The 26,816-nt window shown below is 39.5% G+C and overlaps 1 protein-coding gene and 1 pseudogene across 1 annotated transcript in view; one reads left to right on the forward strand and one right to left on the reverse strand.

The window, feature by feature from the left end:
• Nucleotides 1-4,341: 4,341 nt before the first annotated feature.
• LOC132373306 (serpin B4-like) lies at nt 4,342-6,140 on the reverse strand (annotated as a pseudogene).
• A 6,431-nt stretch (nt 6,141-12,571) lies between these two features.
• The window catches only part of EPRS1 (glutamyl-prolyl-tRNA synthetase 1), a 68,153-nt gene continuing 53,908 nt past the window's right edge, over nt 12,572-26,816 (forward strand). The window contains exons 1-6 of the mRNA XM_059942313.1: nt 12,572-12,859; nt 16,598-16,682; nt 19,498-19,597; nt 20,461-20,617; nt 21,915-22,054; nt 23,338-23,432. Coding sequence (XP_059798296.1) covers nt 12,814-12,859; nt 16,598-16,682; nt 19,498-19,597; nt 20,461-20,617; nt 21,915-22,054; nt 23,338-23,432 — 623 coding nt within the window. The 5' untranslated portion in view covers nt 12,572-12,813. The remainder of the gene's footprint in view (nt 12,860-16,597; nt 16,683-19,497; nt 19,598-20,460; nt 20,618-21,914; nt 22,055-23,337; nt 23,433-26,816) is intronic.

A 26,816-nucleotide genomic window follows, 5' to 3' on the forward strand; every position in this document is an offset into this window, starting at 1 on the left:
GCAAGTGGTTTAAATTAATCATTCCCAAACCCACTGCATGTCAGAATCACCTGGGAAGCTTTTCAGAAAATATGAATTCACAGGCTCCAGCCAAGCGGTTTTGTCTTAAAATTCTGTGTACTTTAAGACAGCTACTCCAGGGATTCGGTAGTCATTTAAGTGTAACACTCACTAGAGACGGTGTTGGAGTACTGTTTTCACAAGGCAGCTGCAGGAAGAGGTCTTTGTGGCTTTGACGCCATTGGCCCCTCTCCCTCTTGCAACTCTCTTCTCACTGTCCTGTTTTTCTTCTTCCCCCAATAGCCACTCCTACTCAGTCTTCTTTCTTGGTTTCTCTTTGTCTCCCTTTCCTTGAATGTCAGTGTTCACCATGATTCTGTCCTAGGTTCTCTCTAGATGATCTAATCCACAAATACGGCTTCACTTAAGGGCCTTTTACCCAGAATTCCAAAATCTGTATCTAGCTTAGAACTCTCAAACTCTAGATTTCTATACCCAAAAGCCTACTTTGATGTCTCACAAGTATCTCTGAATTATGTCTAAAAAACTCTTCATTCTTGCCTACTCCTCCTTAAATTATTTTACAAATCCCCAAGGTGATCCTGATAGTTGGCCATGTTTGGAAAGTACTTCCTTCTAAGAAAAGAGTTCTCTATCTATATGCAAACAGTGGACTAAACCTAATTTTTTAAGAAATCTAAGTACAATGTGAGAATAACTTTGAAGGTATTTTCTATAGGCTCTTATATAAAAACTTCATCCAAGTGACATATTTGGAAGTCTGCATTCTCTCTCCATTCCCATTTCTTCTACATTAATTTACACACTCACACCCCTTTATTTCTTCCTTGAATCACTGCAGTGTCTTCCTGTCTAATCTTCCTTCCTGCACTGTTAACTCCTCTCCAATCCATCTCTCATTGGCTCCAGGTTTTTTAAAAAACCAAATGTAGTAATGCCACTCCCTTCCTCAAAAATCTTTTATGGCTTCCTATTGCCTTTAGGATAAAATGCAAGTTCATTACAATGACATATGAACCTCTTGATGTTATAGCTTCTTCCTTCTCCAGGATCACCTCTGTTCACTAACCTGTACTCCAGCCATGCTCAACCATTTAAAGTTCCCCCAAAATACCATGTTTTCTCTCACCTTGGCCTCCATTTATTCCATCATTCATTTACTCAACAAATATTTTTTGAGCACCTGCTGTATATTAGGCATGGCTCTAGGTACTGAACATTCAACAGTGGACATAAGTCTGTTCCTTTGTTGAGCTCATGTTCTTGTGAAGCAATACAGATAATAAGTAAATGAAATTATTTTAGATTGTGGAAAATGCTGTAGAGGAAATCAAGCAGGAAGATGAGCTGGGAAGCAGCGGAGGCAGGGAGGGAGGGGGGGGGGGAAGAAGATATCTGGTAGATAGAGTGGGGATGTCTTCTCTGAAGAGGTGATGTCTGAGACGAAAACTGGATGGAAAGAGGTCAACCATATCGAGAGCTGGGATTATTAGTGGGAATAATAAGCACATTGTCTCTGAGAAGAGAAAGCAAAAAAACAAACATAGGAAGGAAGCCAGAGTAGGCGGAAGTAAGGTGAACAAAGAGAGGAGTGTTATAAAGTGAGGTCGGGGAGGCAGGCAGGTGCCACATCATCAAAACCATTTTTTTTTTTTTTTAATTTTAAGGGTTGAGGGAAAATGAGAGTGACTACTGAAAGGTACAGAGCTTTTTTGGGGGGTGATGAAATGTTCTAAAATTGATTGTGGTAAGGATTGGACGATTCTGAATATACTAAAAGCCATTGAATTGTACTCTGTAAACGGGTGAATTGTATGGTATGTGAATTATATTTTAATGAAGCTGTTAGAAAAAAATAGCCACACATGGCTAGCGTCTACTATACTGTATAGCACTTCCCTATATCCTCTTTCTGGTTTATCAACAATTTTAACAACCACTCACATCTCCAGCAAGACATTTCAGCTAATAAATGAAAGGGGTCAAAAGGTACAAAGTTCCAGTTATAAAATGAATAAGTCATGGGGATGTAATGCACAGTATGGGGACTATAGTTAATAATACTGTACTGCATATTTGAAAGTCGCTAGGAGAGTAGATTTTAAAAGTTCTCATCACAAGAAAAAATATTTGTAATTATGTATGGTGGCAGATATTAAGTAGAGTTACTGTGGTGATCATTTTGTGATATATACAATATTGGTATCATTTTAAAGAACACCTCAACTAAGCCCCAGATTTATAATATGCAACTGCTACAGGATATTGACATCTAGGCATCTAACAAAAATCTCAAAAAACACTCTGGGACCAAATACTTTGCCAAACCTGTTTTCCCTCCTGTCTTCCCTTCTTAAGATGATGTAACCATCCACCCAGGCATCCAACTGAAATCTAGCAGTAAAACTAGACATACCTGCTTCCAGCATCTTATCTCCACCCCGCCCGCAGCATCTTACCGGTTACCATCAATTCTACCTCCCAGATATGCCTGAAACCTGTTCTCTATTCTCAATTCTCATTTCCACTGCCTCCGTTTGGGCCTTTATCTTCTCTCATGTGGACTTAACACCTCAACTGATCTTTCTGCCATCAGTTGTGCCCACTCCAGTCCGCCTGCTCTGCTACTGTCAAAGGCGTCCTTATAAGATGCAATCCTCATCGTATCTCTCATTGCACTTAAAACTCTTCCCTGACTTCCTATCGTAGGATAAAATCTTGCTCCTCATCATGATATGTAGAACTCTGCATAATTTAGGCTCTGCCTACCTTCCAGCCTTTTAATCTCGAATTGCCAAGGTATTTTACATTCTGGCCATAATGAACTAGTCAAAGTTTTCCAAATACACACAGCTTCCAAATATATGCAGCTTCCAAATACACCCAGGTTTTAGCTCATGTTGTCCTTTGACTTCTTTTTTCCATCCCCTAGATGGGTTATCTCTTATTGGAAGCTTTCCTTTACTATTCTCTCCTCCCTCCCCCATTCACCGTGGATAATCATTTTCCATCTTCTTAGCTACCTTTGTACTTTGTGCAAACATTTATTTATTATTTTTACTCTCATTTCCAAAATGTTTTTAGAATGAACATATTTTTTTCTATAGCTGCATGTATCCCCCTGTATAGTAATTTTTATTGATCTGTCTTTTTCACCTATAAGACTAGGCTCCTGAGGGCAGGGACTTTGTCTTTCATCTCCGTATATCCTGTTCATGTACAAAATAATAAGGGTTAGTATGTTGTCTGAATCTCAGTAGATGCTGAAAATACCTATTCTTGACTTTTTAAAACAAAATCCTGTTCACCTAAGAATAGAAGCAATTTTCCTTAACTGGATAATGAGTATCTATAAGAAACCAGCAGCAAACACTATTCTTGATAGTGAAATAGGGACATTCTCACTAAAGTCAGCAACCAGACAAATATGCTTTTGTTCAACATTATCACTGCTCCTATTCAGTGTTATTTTGGAAGTCCTAAACAATGAAAGAGATAAGCCTTCAGAGATACAAATGTTGCATAGAAAGAAAAAAATATCTATCTAGAAAACTCAGCATAACTAAAAAAAAAACTCTTGGAACAAATAAAAGCATTTAACAGATAGTGACATTAAGATCTAAGACACTTACTGCTGTGTCTCGCTTTCCTGAATGCAGGTTTCTTTTTGTGTACCACAGCTCTACACTCTTTTGTTTTTATTGATGACATTCCTTTCCTTGATGATTCCATGCTTCTCAAAATCAGTGATCTGGGGATGTAATGCTCAGCATGGTGACTATAGTTAATAATCTGGGACTGGGAAGAATAATAAAACTGGAAAACTCTAAACAACTGGAATATGTATCATTACTTCCTAGCACTAATCTCACCAGTAAACAGTCCCACTCTCTTCTGAACTCTTAAAGCATCTCTGGACTCAACCAGTCATTGGGCCCCTGGAATGTTCTGCTTTGTATTGCAGTACAAAAATAAAAAAGTGTCCAAGTTAACAAGTTTGGAGAGCAGGTGTAATTTGGTTTGGTTCATTTAAAACAGGTCACAGACAGAACAATATTTCAAATTTAGAAGATAACAGTATTGAAATATCCCCTTACCTTATCTTAAAGTTGAACATTTTGTCCAAAGGGAATTTTAATGGGACAAAAAGAGGGTTTCTCTTGTGTGTGGAGAGAGATTGCCTGACATTCTATTTCAACTATTAAATTCTTAGTGATGACTATGATATTGGAAAGGAAAATGAATCAAAGAGAACCTATTATTTCTAGCAATCAATTTACTGGAACAACTCTGTGATCTTTTCCCAAAAGTAGTGACAGGCTAATAGCGTCTAAGGGAAAGAAGCTCTGCCAAAGAAGATGATGCCGTTGGTTTTACTGTGCTTGATAAAGAGAAAGGGTAATCACGATAGAAATGTTCATAAATTGGTAATGATGCTAGAACAGTTTCCACACCAGTGGCAGCTGCAGCCTCAATGCTCTCCTCAGTCACCTCCACATAGAACTTGTGCAGGATTTTAGACACCATGATGCCTGAGAAGTCGGTGAAGGTGTCCACCATCTCCATGGCTCCCAGCATGGCCTTTAAGTCCTAGCTCTCTTCCATTTTGAACTGAGGTAAGTACAAATCCACATCACTCTTGTTCACGTTCTGTGAGCTTGCCCAGGCTCTTAATTTCTCAGTGGTGAGTTTATCCTCAAGCTCCTGCAGACCATTTACTTCATTTGGCAGCAGCAAAGTCATGCTTGGATCAGCAAAATCATGCTTGCTTTTTATGATATTTCCGGGATTTTGGCTTGCACATCCTTCAGGAAGGTGAAGTGAAGGGTCTTGCTTTGTTTCATCATCTGCTGGATTTGCTCACATCCTTGTTCAGCCAAGAGTCTCCTTCTTCAGTATTTTCTTTATCAAGGTCCTAGTCCCACTGCCCTTTGTAATAGACTGTGTCCACCAGAGCAGGATGGCAGAGCTGCTGAGAGAGCCCTTGGGAAATGGATCCTTGATTTTTTTTCATTCGTTTGGTTTTCCACCCAGGAATTAATCTTTTTACTTTCTTCTACAGCATTTACAAAACCAGCATATTCCACAATGACTAGGTAAAATTTCTTAACATTATTCAAGTACTCTTAAAGAAATTGATACATCATTTCTCCTTAGAGTCTGTTGGTGATATTCAGTTCAATATGTATCAGTGGGTTTCTTTAATTCAGAAGCTTTCGAAATTGGGGATGCACATTTCCCGACTTTTCAGCATGATCTACTGTAGCTCTTAATTTTGTGTTCATTAAAGTAAAGGACCTTAATTTTGAATGCAGTGTTTTCTCTGGCTTCTACACAGAGCAGGCCTAGGCTGATGAGATACTGACAGGAAAAGAAAATATTGTCCTCTTTTGACTTTTCAAACTTATGAAACAGATCAAATGCAAATTGGGTGTTTGCTTCACTGAGTCATGTGCTAGTATTTTCAAACTAAAGACCTATTATGCTTTTAATTTTTTGATCTATATTTTCTTCACCTCAAGCTTTTCTTTTCCATGAATTACTGAACTGCGGAATTTTTGCCTATAAATATTTTAAAATAAAATATACCTTTTAAACTTAAAAACAATACATATTCACTAAGTGAATATTCACTGTCTTCACAGTACACATAAACTTTTTCATAGTGCTTTCCTTAGCAGTTATAAAGAAAAATAAGTTATCCACAAACACCGTTTTCTTTTTTAGTGTCTGCTAAATATGGCACATATCATGACAACATTTATAATTACAGTTTTCTCTGCACTACCTTCTATAAGAGGCACAGCCAAGAGTAGAGAACTGTTATCAATGACACTATGATAAACATGATTTACTGTATACAGTAAGACGCTGAAGAATTTTTAAACTTTGTAGTAGCCAGTCTCAAAAGATTGCCCATCTATTAGTTTCCCAGAGTGGCTGTCACAAATGACCACAAACTTGGTGGCTTAAAGCAACAGAAATTTATTCTCTCACAGTGCTGGAGGTCAGAAGTCAGAAATCAAGGTGTTGGCAGGGTTGGTTCCTTTGAAGGCTCTGAGGGAGACCATTCTATACCTCTCTCCTCCTTTCTGGTAGTTTGCAGTAATCCTTGGCATCCCTTAGCTTGTGGCTGCCATCACTCCAATGCCCGCCTCTGTCTTCACATCTCCTTTCCCCCCTGTGTGTCAAATCTCTTTCTCCTGTCTAGGATGAGGTCATCACAAGATTCTTAACTTTATTACATATGCAAAGACTCTATTTTCAAATAGTTAACATTTAGAGGTACTGGGGGCTAGGACTTGGACATATCTTTTCCAGGGGACACAATTCACCCCACTACAGTCCCCAATGAAACACACCTCCTGGTATTCATGCCTTTGTATAGTCCCCTCTTTTGTATCTAGGCGGGTCCTGTGACTCATTGGTCACCAATCTAGTGCCACAGAAGTGATGCTGTGTGACTCCCAAAGATAGATCAGGAGAAGTCTTGCAGTCTTCATCTTGGTCTTTTGGAACCTCCACTCTTGGGGCAGCCAGCCACAACTTATAATGTCTTACTACCCTGCTTGTTGTATCACATGGGAGGTACCTGAGAAAACGTGGAGAGTAAGCAGCGTCCAGCTGAGCCTAAACTTCCAGACTTCCTACCCTAAGCACCAGGTGAGTAAAGTTTTTGCAATTTCAACCACCCTAACCTCTAGTTAAATAGCACCAAAAGACCCCACTTGATGTTACTTGGGGCTTCTATTGGTTACTCAGCCAAGGACTGTCCAAATTCCTAACCCACAAAAATATGAGATCTAATAAAATGGTGGTGTTGCTTTAAGCCACTAAATTTTGTGGTGATTTGTTAATAGCAAGAGATAAACAGAAAAACTTACTTTGAATTTCTATTTTTCTATTGAAAATGAATGAATCACATATTAAAATAAGGGGACCAATAATAGTTACATAAATTTAATTGTAAGGAACCAATTTATAATTAAAGCATCAAGAATCCTGTTAGATAAGGAACTAAATTATTCCTCCTCCAGTTCTTAAAAATCCATACGTGCACTTTACATTTAACTCATGTCTTTAGTTTTTAAGTCTTCACGTGTGTTATTATGTGGGTTATTGAGCAAGCATAGTATATTATAGATTGCTTTACCTGCATTTATCCACTCATTCATTCAACTCAACATTTATTGAGACCCTTCTATAAGTCAAGCACAGTGAATAATGTTGGAGACCCAAAGATGAATAATACATAGCTCTTGGCATTGGAGGGCTCAGGTTCAGTGACAATAGTGGGCTGGTTTATATCAGAGATTTGCATCTGAAAGATTCTCCAAAGCAGGATCTACAAATCTTTCTTTAAGAAGTAAGTCAACTTTCCCTCCAGTGATGAAACATCAGATCTTTGAATACTTGGATCCTTCTCATTGGACTGGGCTCAGTGTACATGCCTTCTCAAAGAGGCCTTCTTTGACAACTGTATCTGAAGTTCTCCTTCTCTGATTTCATCCCTTTTAATCCTATCATATCCTTTTGTTGTTTTTATAAAACTTACTATTTTATGAAATTAGCTGGTTTATTTTTTGCCTCATCCCACTATAATGTAAGCTCTACGAATTTAGAGACCTTATTTTTGTTCACTACATATTCCTAGCACAAAGAACACTGCCTGGCACATAGTTAAAATGTTAACTTAAAAAATGTTGTTAGGGCTTCCCTGGTGGCGCAGTGGTTGAGAATCTGCCTGCCAATGCAGGGGACACGGGTTCGAGCCCTGGTCTGGGAAGATCCCACATGCCGCGGAGCAACTGGGCCCGTGAGCCACAACTACTGAGCCTGCGCGTCTGGAGCCTGTGCCCCGCAACGGGAGAGGCCGCGATAGTGAGAGGCCCGCGCACCGCGATGAAGAGTGGACCCCGCTTGCCGCAACTGGAGAAAGCCCTCGCACAGAAACGAAGACCCAACACAGCCAAAAAAATAAAAAATAAATAAAAAATTAAAAAAAAAATGTTGTTGAATGAACAATGTATCAAAATTACTGTAGTATGTGTTGAAACCTTTTATGGTGCCCTCTCTATAAGAAACCTTGAGAATGTCTCTGTATTTAATTTAATTCTGGTCTCTGTATTAGCACAGTTGTGCTTTCCTCAACATATAGTAAATATTTTTCCTCTTGGCTTTGATTCCAATTTTTTAGCTCATCCCAAGAAGGTGAATAGGGTTTCATGCCATCTATTTAGTGTTCTAGCTTCTCTCTTGATGTCACCTTCCTTTTACATTCTTATTGTTTGCTTTCCACAATTAAAATGATTTGTTTTGGGCTTCCCTGGTGGCGCAGTGGTTGAGAATCTGCCTGCCAATGCAGGGGACACGGGTTCGAGCCCTGGTCTGGGAAGATCCCACATGCCGTGGAGCAACTAGGCCTGTGAGCCACAACTACTGAGCCTGCGCGTCTAGGAGCTTGTGCTCCGCAGCAAGAGAGGCCGCGATAGTGAGAGGCCCGCGCACCGCGATGAAGAGTGGCCCCTGCTTGCCGCAACTAGAGAAAGCCCTCGCACAGAAACGAAGACCCAACACAGAAATAAATAAATAAATAAATAAATTTATTAAAAAAAAAAAAAATGATTTGTTTTATCATGTTTCTAAGTGAGGAATTGAAGGATTTACTCCTCAGAACAAGATAAGGCAATGTAATAAGTATGATTTAAACTTGGTAAGATCCCAGGTGACTGTTTTCCATTTTGCAAGTCTCTCATAGACCTGTTTTCCTGATATCCCTCAAACTAGCTGGTCAAAGAGCAGGCCCACATTTCTGCATTTGCCCTAAAATGGGATGAATAAAACCGATTCTAGTTTGGTAGTGAGTCACTAATAGGCAAAAATGTAAAGTTTTGTTCTTAAGCCCTTTCTAGGCACTTGTGGGCAGTGCTTTCCACAAGGACAGCTCTTAGGCTCCTGGCCCAAAGCTCTTGCCTCATTCCCTTTGTTCAGCAAAAGTCAAACAATAAAAAGAAACATTCAATATCTAATTTATTCTGTTCTAAGATAAGAATTAACACATAGTTGCAAGAATACCTAAATTTTGTAAGATAAAAGATGCAAATTTATTTTACTTTTAAAAATTTATTTATTTTTTATTTATTTTTATTTTTGGCTGCGTTGGGTCTTCATTGCTGCGCGCGGGCTTTCTTTAGCTGCGGCGAGCAGGGTCTACTCTTCATTGTGGTGCACGGGCTTCTCATTGTGGTTGCTTGTCTTGTTGCAGAGCTCGGGCTCTAGGTGCACGGGCTTCAGTAGTTGTGGCTCGTGGGCTCTAGAGCACAGGCTCAGTAGTGTGGCGCACAGGCTTAGTTGCTCTGTGGCATGTGGGATCCTCCCGGACCAGGGCTTGAACCTGTGTCCCCTGCATTGTCAGGCGGGTTCTTAACTACTGCGCCACCAGGGAAGTCCCGCAAATTTATTTTCATTGTTTCATAATTCTTCATTATACTTTTCAAAGTCAATTTTGTTTTGTTTTTTAATTAATTAATTAATTATTTTTGGCTGCGTTGGGTCTTCGTTGCTGTGCGTGGGCTTTCTCTAGTTGTGGTGCGTGGGCTTCTCATTGTCGTGGCTTGTCTTGTTACAGAGCTCGGGCTCTAGGCATGCAGGCTTCAGTAGTTGTGGCACACGGGCTCAGCAGTTGTGGCTCACAGGCTCTAGAGCGCAGGCTCAGCAGTTTAGGTGCATGGGCTTAGTTGCTCCATGGCATGTGGGATCTTCCCGGACCAGGGCTTGAACCTGTGTCCCCTGCACTGGCAGGCGGGTTCTTAACTACTGCGCCACCAGGGAAGTCCTGCAAATTTATATTCATTGTTTCATAATTCTTAATTATATTTTTCAAAGTCAATTTTTAAAAAATTAATTTATTAATTAATTTATTTTTGGCTGTGTTGGGTCTTCGTTGCTGCACACAGGCTTTCTCTAGTTGCAGTCCGCGGGCTTCTCATTGTTGTGGCTTCTCTTGTTGTGGAGCATGGGCTCTAGGCACACAGGCTTCAGTAGTTGTGGCACGTGGGCTGAGTAGTTGTGGCTTGCGGGCTCTAGAGCTCAGGCTCAGTAGTTGTGGCGCACAGACTTATTTGCTCTGCGGCACATGGGATCTTCCCGGGCCAGGGCTCTAACCCGTGTCCCTTGCATTGGCAGGCGGATTCTTAACCACTGTGCCACCAGGAAAGTCCTCAAAGTCAATTTTGTATCACTCCCCACTGTCCCAGCAATCAATGACTTTCTGTCCTTTTCCCTGTACCAATTATGATAGAGTAGGAAGGACCCCTAGTATGTGCCGGGCATTGTGGGGAATCCAAGCATGTCTAAGATAAGGTTTCAGCAAACAAGAATGTGGAGAGCTGGCAGAGTGTGCAGAAGGGAAATCAATTTCAACAAAGAGGTAGAAAGGCGCCGTGTGGTACATGTAGGATCACCTGGGGGACTTGATAAAATGAGATTATGGATCCCAGCCCTACAGATTCTTTTTTTTTTTTTTTAATAAATTTATTTATATTTATTTATTATTTTTGGCTGTGTTGGGTCTTCATTGCTGTGTGCAGGCTTTCTCTAGTTGTGGCGAGCAGGGGCTACCCTTCATTGCGGTGCGCGTGCTTCTCTTGTTGTGGAGCACAGGCTCTAGAGCGCGCGGGCTTCAACAGATGCAGCACGTGGGCTCAGTAGTTGTGGCTCGCGGGCTCTAGAGCGCAGGCTCAGTAGTTGTGGCACACGGACTTAGTTGCTCCGCGGCATGTGGGATCCTCCCAGAGCAGGGATGGAACCCGTGTTCCCTGCATTGGCAGGCGGATTCCCAACCACTGCGCCACCAGGGAAACCCCGCCCTACAGATTCTAATAGGAAGGTAGGGGTAAGGGGATTGGTCCTGTTCTGACGCAGGTACCTTACCTACTCTGGGGGATGGCCATACATAAGATGGAGCCATCTCTGATAGTGGGTTAGGACAGGCACGGATAACGCCTCTATAGCTGTATTAAGCACTCAAGGCTCATATTTAATTTAAGCAACACTCACTCCCTAGTGATAATAGAGATGTCTTTGGGAAATTGAGATATTTTTGTAATCAGTCCTTGGTCCCTTAAGCTCTAATACCAGCCCCTGGAGTATGCTTGCTGAACACTCGCCAGCACACACGTCACAAGGTTTAAGAGGAGGAGTGACGACCCTCTAAAAGGCACGCTTGCACAGCCCAGGCAAACAGAGCCAAGACAAACTGGGGCAATGGCTTTTAGCATTGCTTTTTATAAATAAGCCCTTTATTATTCAAGTATGAAAATCACTTTTGAAAATACATTCTTCTTTTGAAAGAACTGAGAAAACATGAGAAAAACCTCCCCCATCCCCAGTGTAACCATGGATGTTGGTCTACATGCTTCCAGGACTTTTTTTGTGTTTACATACAGTGCCCCCCAACAGTATGATCTCGGGTGGCCTCGGCCTACAGTGGCTTGAAGCAGGGTTTCGGTTCCCGGCCAGAGATTGAGGTTGGGTCACAGAGCACCAAATCCTAGCAATTAGACCGGTGGTCAGTGACAAAACCCTGGCCGTTCGGCTTTGCAGAAAAGAATTCCCACAAAGACAGAAAGCAGTGAAACAAGTAAAGTGTTTATTAGGAGGAAAAGAGTACAGGACATGTGGATGGACACATGGGAGGACCCTGAGAGAGAGAGAGGGAAGGAGAGAGAGAGAAAGAGAAAGAGAGAGAGAGTGAGAGGGAGGGAGGGAGGGAGGGGGAGAGAGGGGGGAGAGAGAGAGAGAGAGGGAGAGAGGGAGGGAAGGAGGGAGGGAGAGAGAGAGGGAGGGAAGGAGGGAGGGAGAGAGGGAGGGAAGGAGGGAGGGAGAGAGGGAGGGAAGGAGGGAGGGAGGGAGAGAGGGAGGGAAGGAGGGAGGGAGGGAGAGAGGGAGAGAGAGAGACAAAGAGAGAGAGGGAGAGAGAGAGAGAGAGAGTCGTGCCCTTGACGTAGTTTAAATCACTAATAAGGGACATTTCTTCTGGGTTCCCTTTGGCCAATCATTTTGATTCCCCTGGTTCTGAGTCCATGTTTGGTTTATCTCACGGTCCTCCCATGTGCACACGCATCTCTCAGCCAAGAGGGATTCCAGCGAAGAGGCCTATGGGTAGCTTGGCATCACTCCCCTTTTGACCTCCAAGGAGCTTTCTAGTCGGGAAGGTCTCCTCGACTTCGAGAAGGAGAAATAGATGGTCTCTTATCTTTTACCTGCGCAGGGCCCAGCCTCCTCTCTTGACTGCCCTGCTATTGGTATTTCGGTGTTTCTGTCCACAGGGAACGAACTCCAATTGCTCACCCTGGGGGCGGGGCGCCCATCTACCTCCTGCCTCAAGTATACCACCCGTTTGTGGGTTTTGTTTTGGGCTTCCGGTGAACGCCCATCACACTGCAGAAACCGTCTTACCATTTACTTTTCTCGCTTTACGAACTGTCGAAAAACGTCGTGCGTTTCAGCGTCTCTCCCCCTTCAGCGGCTGGAAACGCCACGTTGGCCCTCGTGACCCTAGATGCCCGGAGTAGGGTCGAAGGTCCCCAAAGCAGCCGCCAGACGGCTGCGGCGGACGGTGATGACGCACTGTGCTGTGCGCCAAGACGCTGGCTGCGGCGCGGGGGAGGGGCGAAGGCTTCCGCAGCGTCAGGCGTGCGCACACGTTGCACCTTCTCGCCTTGGGCGAGTCGGGGGTGTTTCGGGTGGCAGGGCAGGCGCGCTGACAGGTAGACCGGCGGAGCAGTGCAGATGGCGACGCTCTGTCTGACTGTGAATTCGGGAGACCCTCCGCTGGGTAAGGGCCCGGGGCCGCCAACCTGTGTGGGTTGCATCAGCCCGGGAGGGTGCGGGGCGGGGAAAGTCGCCGCGCCCAGGCTTGGCGCAGTGACGGTCACTGTCTGGGAGGTTAGGCCTGCCTCTCACCCCCGAAGTGTACACGGGGTAGGCTCCGCGCCCGTCGCCCTCTGTCCCTGGCAGGTGGATCTGCCCCTGAAGACATTTTTCTGGGGCGTGGAGGTGGGCGCGGTGTGAGCCGGGGCAGGGGTACCCGAGGCTCAGCTTAGGACCTTCTCTCCCAGAGGGATGACTCCCAGCTTACTCTCCTCTCCCTTTTAGAAATGATGTCTCCTGGAGACCGAGCACCGGGCGTAGAAATAACATTTTTAAAACTTGAAATCCCATTACTTCGCTCCCCCTCTTTTAGCGTTTTCCCCTAAATCCACTTATCTTTACCTCCCTTCCTTCGTCCTCAGAAAAGATCTTCAACCCCCTTGACTTAACTTTTCTTTACGTTCATTGGGTTCAAAGGGAACGAGGAAGATGGTCGTAGAAGCATTTAAAATTTTAACCGAGGTTGCATTTATATTAATTAAAGGTGGAAGGGTGATTGCTGGAACACCCAAGTACACTGCGGACTGATGGGGTTGGTTTACTACACATCCGATGGAGGTAGTAAACGTCAGAGAAAAGGTCGGACTTGTCATCTTCGATACATCTTAAATTCGATTTGGAATTGCATTTTCAACGTGGCCAAGGTTACTGTGGATAGATAGCTTAGACTTTCTGCTTTTTTTTTCTATTGCTTTCAGAAATTACACAAAATAATCAGTTTATTGAGCTCATATTTGTTAATGCATTTCTTAACATACGCGTGCAAGTATTTTTCTAATGTTTGAGAGGCCTAGACTTTTAGATACAGTTGCCCACATAGGGCTGATGATTACTCAGTACATTCTCATTACAGGGTGTTTTGAGTCTGTTGGAACAAAAAACCCAATTTAATAGCCATTTAAAATACTTTAAAAAATGATAATGTTTTAGCATATTGGTTCCAGTAATTATGGGCTAACCTCACACAAATCAATGAACTCTGAAAGAACTGGGTTTGATTCTGCAGTTGGAAAGCACTAGACAGTGTGACCTCATGGTTAAGGGCAACGACACTTGGTTCGTGGAGACCAGGTCCATCCTGACTGCCACTTACTAGTTGTGGAACCTTGGCAAGTTCCTTGTTTGGCATCTCCCACTGTTTCCTTGTTTGAGAAATACGGAATAATATCTCCCACATACAGTTGCTTGCCAGAATCAAATGAGATTGCAGGTCAAGTTCCTGATACACTGTAGATACTCAATAAATAGCTGTAGTTTTTGCTGATGTAATTTAGAAAATCACCCTGAATATGATAGGCCTGTTTTCTTAGTGAATTATAATACTGAGAATCACATCTGCCAGTATTCTGGAAGAGGATCTTAAAGAAATTTGTTGTCATTATGAACTATAGACCAATTATAGAATATATATTTCTATTTGCTTCTCTCCCTCCTTTTTTTGTTTTTGATTTAATTGTTCCCAAGTGTTTAATTCAAATACATTCTGTTTTTAAATAATCAATATAATTAGATGAAACATTAAGATAAACAGATTGCATTGTGAGAATTTCCCTTATTTTATATGCATTCACCATTTTTTTTTTAATGTTAAAATAAGTTCACACTTAAAAAGGTGTAAGAATAGAACAAAGAACATTTTTTCTCCAGTGCCTTTGGAGAGCATACTGCAGATAATGATGCTTCAACACCCCAGAATACTCCAATATACATCTCTCTTAAGTAAGAAAACTCTATATGACCTCACAGGACCATTAAAATCAGGAAATACACATTGATATAATTCATCCATCTCCATAGTGCAAGGATCAAAATCTAGGATCATGCCTTGCACCTACTCATCACGTCTCCCCAGTTTCTTTCAATCTGGGATGTTTTTTTTAGTCTTTCATAGGTTTAACCTCTCTGGAGATTACAGGCCACTTACTTAAAGAATGTCCTCTGATCAGGTGTTTCATAGTCCCTCATGACTAGATTCAGGCTACACATCTTTGGCAGAAATAGCATAGAAACAATTCGTTGTTCTTCATTGCAGCCCAATAATTGGTACCTGAGTTTTTCCCATTACTGATGATCTAATCTTGAGTACTTAAGATGGTGTCTGACAGCTTTCCCCACTGCAGAGTTTTCCATTTTGCAGTTAACGGGCATTTTGTGGGGAGATGCTTTGGGACCATGTAAACATTTCACTCCCCATCAAACCTTTACCCACTGGTTTCAGCATCCGTTGGTGCTTCCTGCCCAACTTGATTATGATTAAGATGATGCCGGATGGTGACCTTCCATTCTGCCGTTCTTTCCACATGTATTAGTTGGCATTTTTTTGTGAGAAGATCTTTTTCTCGTTTAAAAAAATTAATAGCAATATATACTTAATAGGTTATACTCTGAATTATTTTTCATTTTCTGTTTTTAAAGTTAAAAATTTTTATTTTTAAAATTAGTTTTATTGAGTTATAACTTGCATATAATAAAATTCACCAGTTTTAAGTTGTAAATTGATTGACAGATATGTACAGTGTGTAACCACCAAAATAATGAAATAAAATATTTCCCTCACTTAAGAAAGTTCCCTCATGCCCCTTTGCAGTCAATCCCCTTCCCCCATCTCTGGCCCTTGATAGTCACTGATCTGCTTTCTGTCACTATTGTTTTGCTTTTCCTAGAACTTCATATACATTGAGTCGTATCAAACTATTCTTTTGTATATAGGATAGTTCTTTGAGATTCATCTATCTTGTTGCTTGTAATAGGAATTCAATTTCAAAATTTGCTGTATAGGATTCTTTGGTGTCGGTACTCTAAAACTTAGATTATTTACTTTAGTGGTTAAATTGGCCCTATTTGCTAGTGGGAGCCCCTGCAAGCTGACGTCTGTGTCCTTTTGGCATATCTCTTATCATTCTTTGAGTACTTCTTGCTTTTTAGCACAATGAAATTTTCCAGGTTTATTTTGTACCTTCCCTACCACAGCCCTGTCTCCAGTGGAGCATGGTATTTAGAAACCAGTATCTGGTTACTAGTTGTCCATCTTAGATAAATTAAGGACAAAGGATTAATGAATATTTATTAAACTTTATGATGTGTTGAGAGGCACATATCACTGTTTAGAATATGAGTTCTGGACTGCCGTAGACCTGTGTTCAAATCCTGACTGCCACATATTAATCAAGGACTTTGGGCTAGTTATTTAACCCCTCCAAGCCTCAGTTTTCTCTTCTATAAAACAGAGATAAAGGTGCCTACCTCTTAAGGTTACTGCAAAGATTAAAAATGATAATGATTGTAAGGCATTTAGCACAGTCCCTACCACATAGTAATCACTCTAATACTATCAACAATAGCTTTTATACAAGGTACTATTCTAATTTCTTCTTTTCTTCTGAGAGAAGGAAAGATTAATTTCAGTGTCCCTAACTGGACACTGAGTATATTTAAAAGCAGTTGGATTATGCCAGGGAATCGTTTCTGGTTTGTTACTTCTCCAAGACCAGCAGGCCATACTTTGCGTCTACAGACTCTAGGGAAAAATGTTTACTCCTTGCAGGTCTTAATACTGGTTTGTTGACTCATCCTCATTGCTTTATGATTCAGGTTTTAAATACCACATTGTTTACAAAGAGAAATCTTTTCATCTCATTTTTAGGAGCTTTGTTGGCAGTAGAACATGTGAAACACAATGTCAGCATTTCTGTTGAAGAAGGGAAGGAGAATATTCTTCGTGTATCTGAGTAAGTGCTTTTATATCTTGGTTTTCAGTACTGAACAGCATTTTAAAAATATTTAGGATTAAACGTTGTATGCTTGTTTTACTTGCTAACTGGTAAACGGTCCCTAAAAAGAAATATACTTTCTTCCTCATTCTAAAAGAACTATATCCAGAGACATATCTGTCAGCACACTATCTGATCACATATCTAATCCGTCAGAAAGAAACTAGAGATATACAGAAAGATTTATATATATGGGTTTTTAATTCTATTGTAATGTATTCTGGTGGAAAATTGGAAGTTTTTAAAATCAGTAATAATAGGAAATAAATTTGGAAGTCCACAGCATAGAATATTAGGCATCTGTGAAAAAAAGGCTTATGAAGAATTTTTAATGATGGATATGTTCATAATCTAATGTTAGTGAAAAAGCAAGACATAAATGTAAAATTACATATCTGCAAAGAAAAAATGAGAAGTATACAGCACTTTTAGTATTATTTCTTTCTGAGTTTTGGAATTGTGGGGTTGTTATTTTCTTTTTGCTTCTCTGTGTTTTCAAAATTTTCTGTAATGAGCATATACTGTATGTTCTTGATTAAGATGGATTATTTGCATCCCAGGATATAGGGACGATTGCGTGCACTTGGACTTATCTCTTTCTTTTGGAACCCACTGAAAAGAATTTAAAAGAACTGGGAAGGGAAACATTCTCGTTTAATGAAACTAAGGAATAAACACAACCTGGTTTCAGATTCTTTTAAGAATACTTTGCCAGATTGTGGAATTTGGACCAAATTGAAAGAGGGTTTCAAAGGTATTCTCAAGCAGGATGCAGATTCTAAAATGGTTTAAATGGTCTATAATAAACTGACAGAAAGACTTGTATTGGGGAAGGGCAACGTATGCAAAACACTCACTCACACAAACGCACCCTCCACTCCCCGTGTCCTCCTTCCTCCCATTGCAGTTGCATCAGAATTTTGATTGGGTCACCATTTAGTGTTTACACTGGGAGGGTCCTGTAAGTTGTATTCACTGCTGAGCCACATACTATGATTGCTTTTCATGTACAATTTTTACTTTTCCGTGGAATTATTGTTGTTTGCTTTGTTCTCTTCTGAAGCCTTTCTGAATCCTGTCTTTTCTGTGTGACTTCAGGAAGTTTGTGGACATCTTCCCTTAGGATTCAGTATTTAGAAATTTCACAATAATATGCTTTAGTCTGGATCTATTTTTCATCTGTTCTTCTGGGTGCCTGATTGCTCCCTTTAGTGTGGAAACTTAGAAATCCCCTTTTGGGGAATTAGAAAGTTTTTTCTCTGATAACTTTCCATTTTCTGTTCTTTATGTGGATGCTGGGATTAGTCCTCTTATTTTCTTAAAGTGTCACCTTCACTTTCCTTTTTATTTTTCATTTTTCCTCACTTTCTGGAGAGTTCTTCAACTTTTTTATCCCATTTTTCTATTGAGTTCATTTTTGCTGTTACATTTTTTGTATCTGAGCTTTCTGTTATTTATTATCTAGATACAGTATCCTGTTCTTATTTTATGATTGCACTATGTTTTTTCATTGCTCAGAGGAAATTTATTCACTTACTTTTAAAGTTTTCTATTCCTTGATTTGTTCAGTTTACGTCTGTGTGTTTGTTTTGGTTGCTACCTTTTAAGTTCAAGGCTTTCTTCAGATATTTGGTAACTCCTTATGGTTTTCTTAGATTTTAACTGGGAGGGTAAAGCTATTTACAAGTTCTGGACTCCAAGGTGAGCCTGTCAGTTCTCAGCTTTACTCTGGGGCGATCTGACTGAGCTGCTCATTTGAAGGAACTTCTGGTGTCAGTATCCTTGGTTCTTTTCTTCCTGGGTGGATCAGATTATCTGTCCAGAGAAGACTTTCAGTCTCCTGTTTGGAAGGTGAAGGAGAGCTGGTGCCAGAATATTCTGGGAGCTGAGGGTGGGAAGAAGGCTGAGGGTCTCAGCGTCCAGTATCGCGTGTTCTTTTATTCTCTCTGTTACCTCTGTAGCCCAACTTGCACCTGTGCCACATTTCCCCCATTTGAGAGACCCTCGGTTTTAGTCTTTAGAGAATAAGGCTCCGGTTTTTGCCAGGACTGGGTAAGAGGAATAGCCAAGCTCTGCAGAATAGGGTTTGGAGGTATCTGTGTTTCTGACTGATTTTTAAGTAGACTTTCAGCCAAGCCTCCTTATTTTAGTCCCAATTCACTCTCACTTCCAAGGATACCTGGTTTCATAGATTCGCAAGTCTTTAGAGGATTCTGAAATTTAAATTGGGTTGGTTTTCAGCTTTGTCCACTGTCCAGTTAAGATTCAGTTTTTTCAGGCCTATTAAGTCCATCTGCTTTCTAGCTTCTGAAATTTTACTGCTATTGTCTCTTCTCCTTAGTCTCTTTTTCCTGTTAGGAGCAGTTTTGATGAGGTTTGATCTACCATGTTTACCTGGAAGTTGATAAAACCAGCTTCTTTATGATGGTATATCCTTGGCTTCATTGCCTCGATTTATTTTAAATCACTTTATTCTCGATATCCCAATTTTCATATTTTCACCACTGAATAGACATGTAGAAACTAATAGTTAGAAAAATAATATAGTCTACTCTGAAGTGAATTATTGGATTTAGCTGCACATCTCAAAACAAATTAGAATTTGATAGAATAGAGTAAAGAACAAATTAGATCTATTTTTTTTACTATACTAAAAGATACGTGGTATATATTTGTATCTTATAAGATTTCTATTTTTACATTTTTCATAAGTCTCATGACTTACTGATTTGCTAGAGCCACAGTAATATTTTATATCATGCTTATATTCTAGAAATGTGGTATTCACGGACATAAATTCCATACTTCGCTACTTGGCTAGAATTGCAACTACAGCTGGGCTGTATGGCTCTAACCTGTTGGAACATACTGAGGTAAGGAATGAATGTTTCCTTGGGTGTGTTTTATTTTGTTTTGATTTAGGCTTTGACTCTTTTGTGAACTTCATTTTATTGTTGGCTTATGGACTATTACTCTATTTAAGGATATTAACAGAGTGTTAATCAGAGACCAAGTTAAGGAATTCTCATCTGTTTTTATTTTCAGAAAATAAGTCTTAGCTCCTAAGTTTGCACTTTCAAACCCATACCAGCTGTCCTGTTGGGTCATTTAGTGCTGTATTCCTCTTTCTGGATTCCTAGAATTTCATAGCTGGATGTGACTGCAAAGGTCATCTTATGCTCTTATGCAACTTTCTTACCTTGCAGATGAGGCAGCAGTTCTTGAAAAGTTACAAGGGCCCCGGGTCACACACATTTTCCTTTTTAAGTATATACCTTATTAACTATAGCAGTAGTAGATTAACTTTCAGTACGGCACTTTAGATGCCTTTCTTTTCCCTGTTTGTATTCAGCTCTAACTTTCCTAAATCTTACAAAATTCAGAATACAAAGAATAGTTTCCAAGTATTTACTTCTAAATTCCGCAAGTGGCTGAATCCGTTTGGCTGGGTACTGTCTGTTGCGTTCGGTCAGGCTCGTTATTCCCTCCTGCTTCCAGCTCTCATATTTTCCTTTTTCTTCCCTGAAGTGCCTCTTCACACCCCTGCAAAAAAAAAAAGAAAACATAGAAAAATAACCATATGTGTTTAAGTGCCAGTTTAGATCCCAGGCAATCACAGTTAAATCCAGGTAGTGGTAAATCCTGTAATTGAGATGAGACAGGCATGGTTCTGACTGAGGTCGTTTGTTTGCTTGTTTGTTTAAATCTAAACCCTGGGATGCATTTCTTTTCACAGATTGATCACTGGTTGGAGTTTAGTGCTACAAAATTGTCTTCATGTGATTTGTTTACTTCTGCAATCAACGAACTCAATCATTGCCTGTCTCTGAGAACATACTTAGTTGGAAACTCCTTGAGCTTAGCAGATTTATGTGTTTGGGCCACCCTAAAAGGTATCGGTAATTCTTCTTGAAGAATTTCTATTTTAATTATTTAATATTTTGCTGGATAAGGGGTACACATATTTCTACGTATATGAGCATCAATCTACCTAATGGCAGTCACTTAGGACTTTCTCACAAAGGAATGACCTCCCTGGCGATTTTATTCCTCTCCAGTTACAGGAATTCCCCGTCCTCTGCTGTCCCTGGAGGTTGGCCCCATCTTGGTACTGCAGCTCCTCTCGTGCCTTTGGAGCTGGCCTTGTTCCTCATCCCATTTATGTCCGCACCTTTCCTGTCTCAGCCATTACTTAACTCCAGTTACTGTTGTTTCTGGTTGCTCAGTATGTGTGTGTGTGGGGTGGGGTGAGCTGGAGTTGTTTCCCTGGGAGGTCACTTTTTCCATCTTCTGTGAGTAGTCAGAATATGGGATTGATGAGAGATACAAAGGGGGCTTGAATTCTGTTAGTTTATTTAAACAAAAAACCCCAAAAAAACCCTGCAGCAAATATGCCAAAATGTTTTGTCATTCTTTAAATCTGGGTTATGTGAGCATTTAAAAAATTTTTTTAATATACTCTGTACCTTTTTTTTGGGCCACGCCCTGCGGCTTGCAGGATCTTAGTTCCCCGACCAGGGATACTGAACCTGCACCCTTGGCTGTGAAAACATGGAGTCCTAACCACTGGGCCACCAGAGAACTCCCTCTCTGTACTTTTTTTGTGGCTTAACCTTTTCTCCAAATTAAATTAAATTGTTACAATAATAACTAACGTAAAATGAAGGACTTTCCTAGTTAGAACTTTTCATCTGTAGGTTTATGACATTTTGGTCTTTTGATTTTTGAGTTAATGTTCATAAAAGGAAGATAATATCTTATGGAGGTAGCTTTGTGATGCTAAAGAATTACGTAAACTTTCCTTCAGTACCATTTTTGATATTACAACTGAAGAAAAGAGCTACTTCTTGATCTTGATTTTTATTTTGTTCTCTAGTTGATCCACTTAAAGCTTTTCCTCAATTATGAAGTGTAGCATTGGCCTTCTAGTGGGTGTGTGGCAGTGGTGAGGGCAGGATTTAGGATTCACTCCAGTGAACTGAAATGAAAAAATATTTTAAATTAATTTTTGTGAATTCTTAAAATATGTTGAAGTATTAGAAATCACTTCCATGTGTACCCAGATTTTTAAAATTGCATTATAGAAGCCCAGCTTTAAGCCATCTCATTTACTTAAATTAACCACGACTGGAACTTTGCTTTTGAATTTGCAGATATGTTGAATGGTTTTCAAATTATGTTTGCTAATAGGAAATGCTGCATGGCAGGAACGGCTGGAACAGAGCAAAGCTCCAGTTCATGTAAAACGCTGGTTTGGTTTTCTTGAAGCCCAGCAGGCCTTCCAGTCAGTAGGTACCAAGTGGAATGTTTCAACGACCAAAGCTAAAGTGGTAAGCCTTTAAAATTTTTTTTTAATGCTCACATCTTGTCTGCCTGAGATCTTAGATCTGAAAAGAAAATTATGTTCATAGTTTGGTTGTTTTTTTTTTTTTCCCGATCAATTAAAAAGGATCTTCTTGGAAGAATTTGTCATTGTTGAGTCTTGGCTTGCCTTTAACTGCTTGCCTACGTTAAGCCTTAATCTTCATAATTATATTTCTAGATGATTATGATCATCCAGTGTGTGTCCCTTAGGAAATCCAAAGTCCAAGTAACTAAAATTACATTATTTTATAGCTATACCATCTTTTCTTCCTCCCAGATTTTCTATTCTCTGGCTTTTGAACCATTGTGACCTTTGAGTCCTGGGGTTCTGTAGTGCCTTTTTGTTGATTCTGTAGGAAGATGTGACATTGAATACAGTAGAAAAAGGTCCTTTCCCCCAACTAGAGTCACTCTACTTTGATCTGTTTACATATTACAGAGAATATGTTTACATATTTACATATTACAAATTCTACTCCGATGCAGTACAATTTGAAACCTGTTGTCTGCTTGGGTAAAGACACCACAGTCACCTCAGTTGTTCTGAGAAAGTATTCACCACTTTCCACCTCTAACTGGTCAACAAGTTCCATTATTACTTCTTGTATCTATAGATTTGTTTTCTGTCTCCACTGCTGTTGATTTTTATTGAGGCCTCATTACCCCCAGCTTGTTTTAAGACCATAATCTCATCACTGAACTTCCTCTTTTTTTTGGTCTCTTCTTTTTTCTCGTTGAGACTTTGCACTGTACTGGGTATAGTTTTAGAAAATACAGATAAGTAATTCCATACCCCTGAGGATTCCCCATTGCCAGAAACATAAAAGTCAACCTTATAAAGGCCTTCATGTTTTGGACTTAATCGACTGTCAGCGTCTTGCCTACCCACTCAACATTCATTCCTAACATTGCACTGCTCTTGCCTGACTTTGAGTCTTACCTGTGCTGTTATTCCTTTTCTTAGAATGACTGCCCTTGTATACTCTCTATCTGATACATTTGCATTTATTTTTCAAGGTGCAGCTTGGTTCTTGCCTCCTTTTAAGCATTTTCCTGATGACCCTAAATGCTGTTGGTTAACTTCAACTGATTTTGAATCTTCAAGTGCAGGGACAATATTCTAGCCAATTTTTTCTCATAACCATGCTTGGTGCATAGTGGGTACTGAGTAAGTATTTGTTGAATGAATTTATTCTTAAACATTTAACCATGTAACTATTTTTGTTGTTGTTGTTGTTCTGCTTTTCAGGTACCTGAGAAAAAGCAAGATGTTGGGAAATTTGTTGAGCTTCCAGGTGCTGAGATGGGAAAGGTTACCGTCAGATTTCCTCCAGAGGCTAGTGGGTAAGAAAATATAACTTATAATTGGATACATTTAGTGGAAAAGCTTTAAGACAGTTATCAAATACTTTAAAAATCAATAGGTTAATATATAGAAGGAAATAAGTCAGATTTTAATTGTGGGAGTTAAAATTCTAAACATCTTAATAGTTAATTTATAAAAAGTTTGTAGTTTTCGCTTATTAAAGCAATAGGAAAAATAACATTTTAATTTTATTCCAGGCAGAATTTTAATTGTAAATAGAAACACATCCATTAATAGAAAGGCTTAAGTTTTATTTACATTTTGAGATTTTGGGGGTGTCTTTTAGTAAGGGTTTGTATTTGTACCCTGAGCAATCCTTTCAGTTAGCAGAAGAAGTTATGGTAGATGTATTTTAAGTTATTTTTTCCCCAAATAAAGTAAGTGGAGTCCTGAAAAGCCCATTCCTATTCATTTGTTTCCACTGTTAGTAGGTTTCAAAACCCTTTTCACTCTTGGCAGCCATAGAAAATAATAATACATGACTAGCTTGTTAGGGAAAAGGACTGCTCTGGCTGGAGCCACCGGCATGGGTCTGCCTGGGTCCTTGCCCAGCATCCCCCAAGGCTGAGGGCAGTCTCTGCCTTTGCACATGTCAGTCTCTGTGACTCATGCTGGACGAACTTTGTAAAAGAACCCTTCCAGTGATGCTAATACAATAAAATGCCTTTTGTTAAAGCAGTTATTAGCCTCAGGAACTTAGCCATTGGGAAAGTATTGTGCCATATTTTACACATGAGATGGTTTTTTTCCCCCAAATTTTGTTTAATTTCAGATTTTGTGTTCTATAGCCAAATTCTTACCCATCTGTGATAAATGGAGTATGTAGACAGTAGGAAGTGACAGATAAGGAAACAATTTTATTTTAGCTGTTCTTAATGTAGTTCTTCACAAACTGTAAGTGCCATTAACAGCAAGCCAGTTTTAGAATTCCACATTTTCTCTCTGCTTTTCTAAGTTTGCCAGTTTAGGTGGTGAAGTAAAGGACAGGTAGAAGGAGATGAAAGGGAAATAATGGTTCTGGGAAATACACAGACTAAATCATTAAATGATTGATTGATAGCTGACTAAGTGGAGTCAGTCATAAATAATACTTACTTTACATAGTTTAATCCCCTCAGATATCCTGGGTCCCTACCACCCAGTATTCTGCTCTTGTGTTCTTGGTGTGAGAGGTCATGGTGTTCCGCTGGGTAGTGACTTTAATGGTTTGATAAAAGCTAGTTTTTTAGCCATGGCTGTTTATAGCTATGCCATTTGAACATTTGTCCCTTTGGAGTCTTTTTATATTTTCTGTCACTATCACTTCTTGGCATAGTGAGCTCCTCATATTTATTATTTACTGGATAAAATATGTTTATTTGTTGTGAATTATGTCAGTTTCAGTCCAACAGTTGAATACAGTTTTGGAATTTAGGATATAAGTCAGTGTTCAGGTTTAAAAACATTCATAATTTTGATCATATCTCCTTATACTGCAAAACAAGTCTTTTTAAATTAGTTTTTTAATCATTTTTTTTCCTGTGTCTTTTATGAAGGCCAGAAGGCTTGAATTTTGCCTTTTATTCGTATTCATAGCTAACACATAGATAGCACCTGTTATGTGCAGGTACTTACCAAGCACTTTACATGTAGTAACTTGTTTAATCCTGTCAGCCCTGTGAAGAAGGCACTGTTATTATCTCCAGTTTTCCAAATGGTTTCAGAAACTGATTCATACAATGTTTTAGCAACTTGCCAAATCCAAACCTATGCTGTCTGGCTCTAGAATCTGTATGACTAAAAATTATATGCCTATGTCTGTTTTGTGTGGGAAAAGCCCAATATAGCATCAGTACTAACTAATGCAGCATGGAACATATTTTTCTTTAGCTCTCCTGATGTAGTTGTCTCTTGAGCCAATTATTTTACTTATCTTGGGAATATTTTATAGTCCTGTTAGCTTTTCTGAGGTTTAGAATTGTTAGAATTGCACACATTATTTTAGATTCAGAGATAGTATCTTTAAGTATAATAGTTTGATTTCATCACGCCTCTTAAGGGTAATTCCTGTATGTAAAGCGCATTAACTGTCAATTAGTAGGTAGTCAGTGATTATTAGTCTTCTTTTTTCTCTTCTTAACATGTTAATTGGATGTAACACTTTCAGTGAAAACTGCACAAAGTATTTCTGTTTCGTTTTCAGAACTCACAGTCCTTTGTTTTACTTTTAATAAACTTTAAATTTTAGAGTAGTTTTAGATTTATAGGAATATTGCAGGAAAAAAAACAAAAAACCAAAAAGTTCCCTTGTACCTGTACCCAGTTTTCCCTAATGTTAACATCTTACATTACTATGGTACCTTTGTCACAATTAATGAACCAATATTGATATATAGTTATTACCTAAACTCCATACTTTTTTGGATTTCATTAGTTCTTCCCTAATGTCCTTTTTCTCTTCCAGGATCTCATCTGGGATGCAACTTATGGTGCTTTATTTTATGCAGAAAGTTTTGAATAACCCTAAATGCATTGCATTGTACTTGTCTGCATTAGCCTATGCATATAAACGCTTTAAAATTGAATCATTGACCTAGAATGCTGTGTGAATATCTAAAGAAATAGATTGATTTTAGAAATGATATAAAGACATATCATTGTACTTTTCCCTCCCCTCTTGATATCAACTGAGATCAGAGGTGTGCATGAAACTAGGTGACTGTAGAGCAGTGCAACTGTGGCTGCTGTTATTGATGAAAAGTGTATTTTCAACAGTAGTGGTTTAGGATATTGCTTTTTACCCACTTCATTGATAGAGGAGGATGTTGATATGTAATAATATTAACAGTGCCTCTGATTTATTTTATTCTATGTAATGGTCAGCTGCCCATAGAACAGAATAGTGTTTTCATAGGTTGTGATCTGTGGAATATTGGTACTGGATGAGACCTTCAAGATCATTCAGTTAAAGTCTTTTCATTTTGGCTTCTGAGAAAACTAAAGCCCAGAGAAGTAAAGTGCTTTCTTGTGGCTTTCTAATTCTCATGTGCTCTTTTATTTAATTATCACAGTCACAGTGGCACCCTCAGAGGTGCTTCTGTCTTGTTTGCAATGGACGGGTTCCCAGTTCTCAGTAGCATCTGGTCTTACGAAAGAGCCACGATTGTGTAGCATTGCAAACAGTTTTGGAAGCAGTTTTCCTCTAACTAAATTACCTTTCATTCCTCAGTAAAAAAAAAAAAAAAAAAAAAAGGAAAATAGAGATTAGCCTTAAGGTTGTAATGTTTGTAAATAACTTATTCCTTGTGAGGTTTTACATATGAAATTGTTTCTTGTGATTATTTTATAAATGTTGTAGTCTTTTTTTCCTTCCTCAGGGGCAG

This window comes from Balaenoptera ricei, chromosome 1 (assembly GCF_028023285.1).
Source record: "Balaenoptera ricei isolate mBalRic1 chromosome 1, mBalRic1.hap2, whole genome shotgun sequence".
Classification (NCBI taxonomy): domain Eukaryota; kingdom Metazoa; phylum Chordata; class Mammalia; order Artiodactyla; family Balaenopteridae; genus Balaenoptera; species Balaenoptera ricei.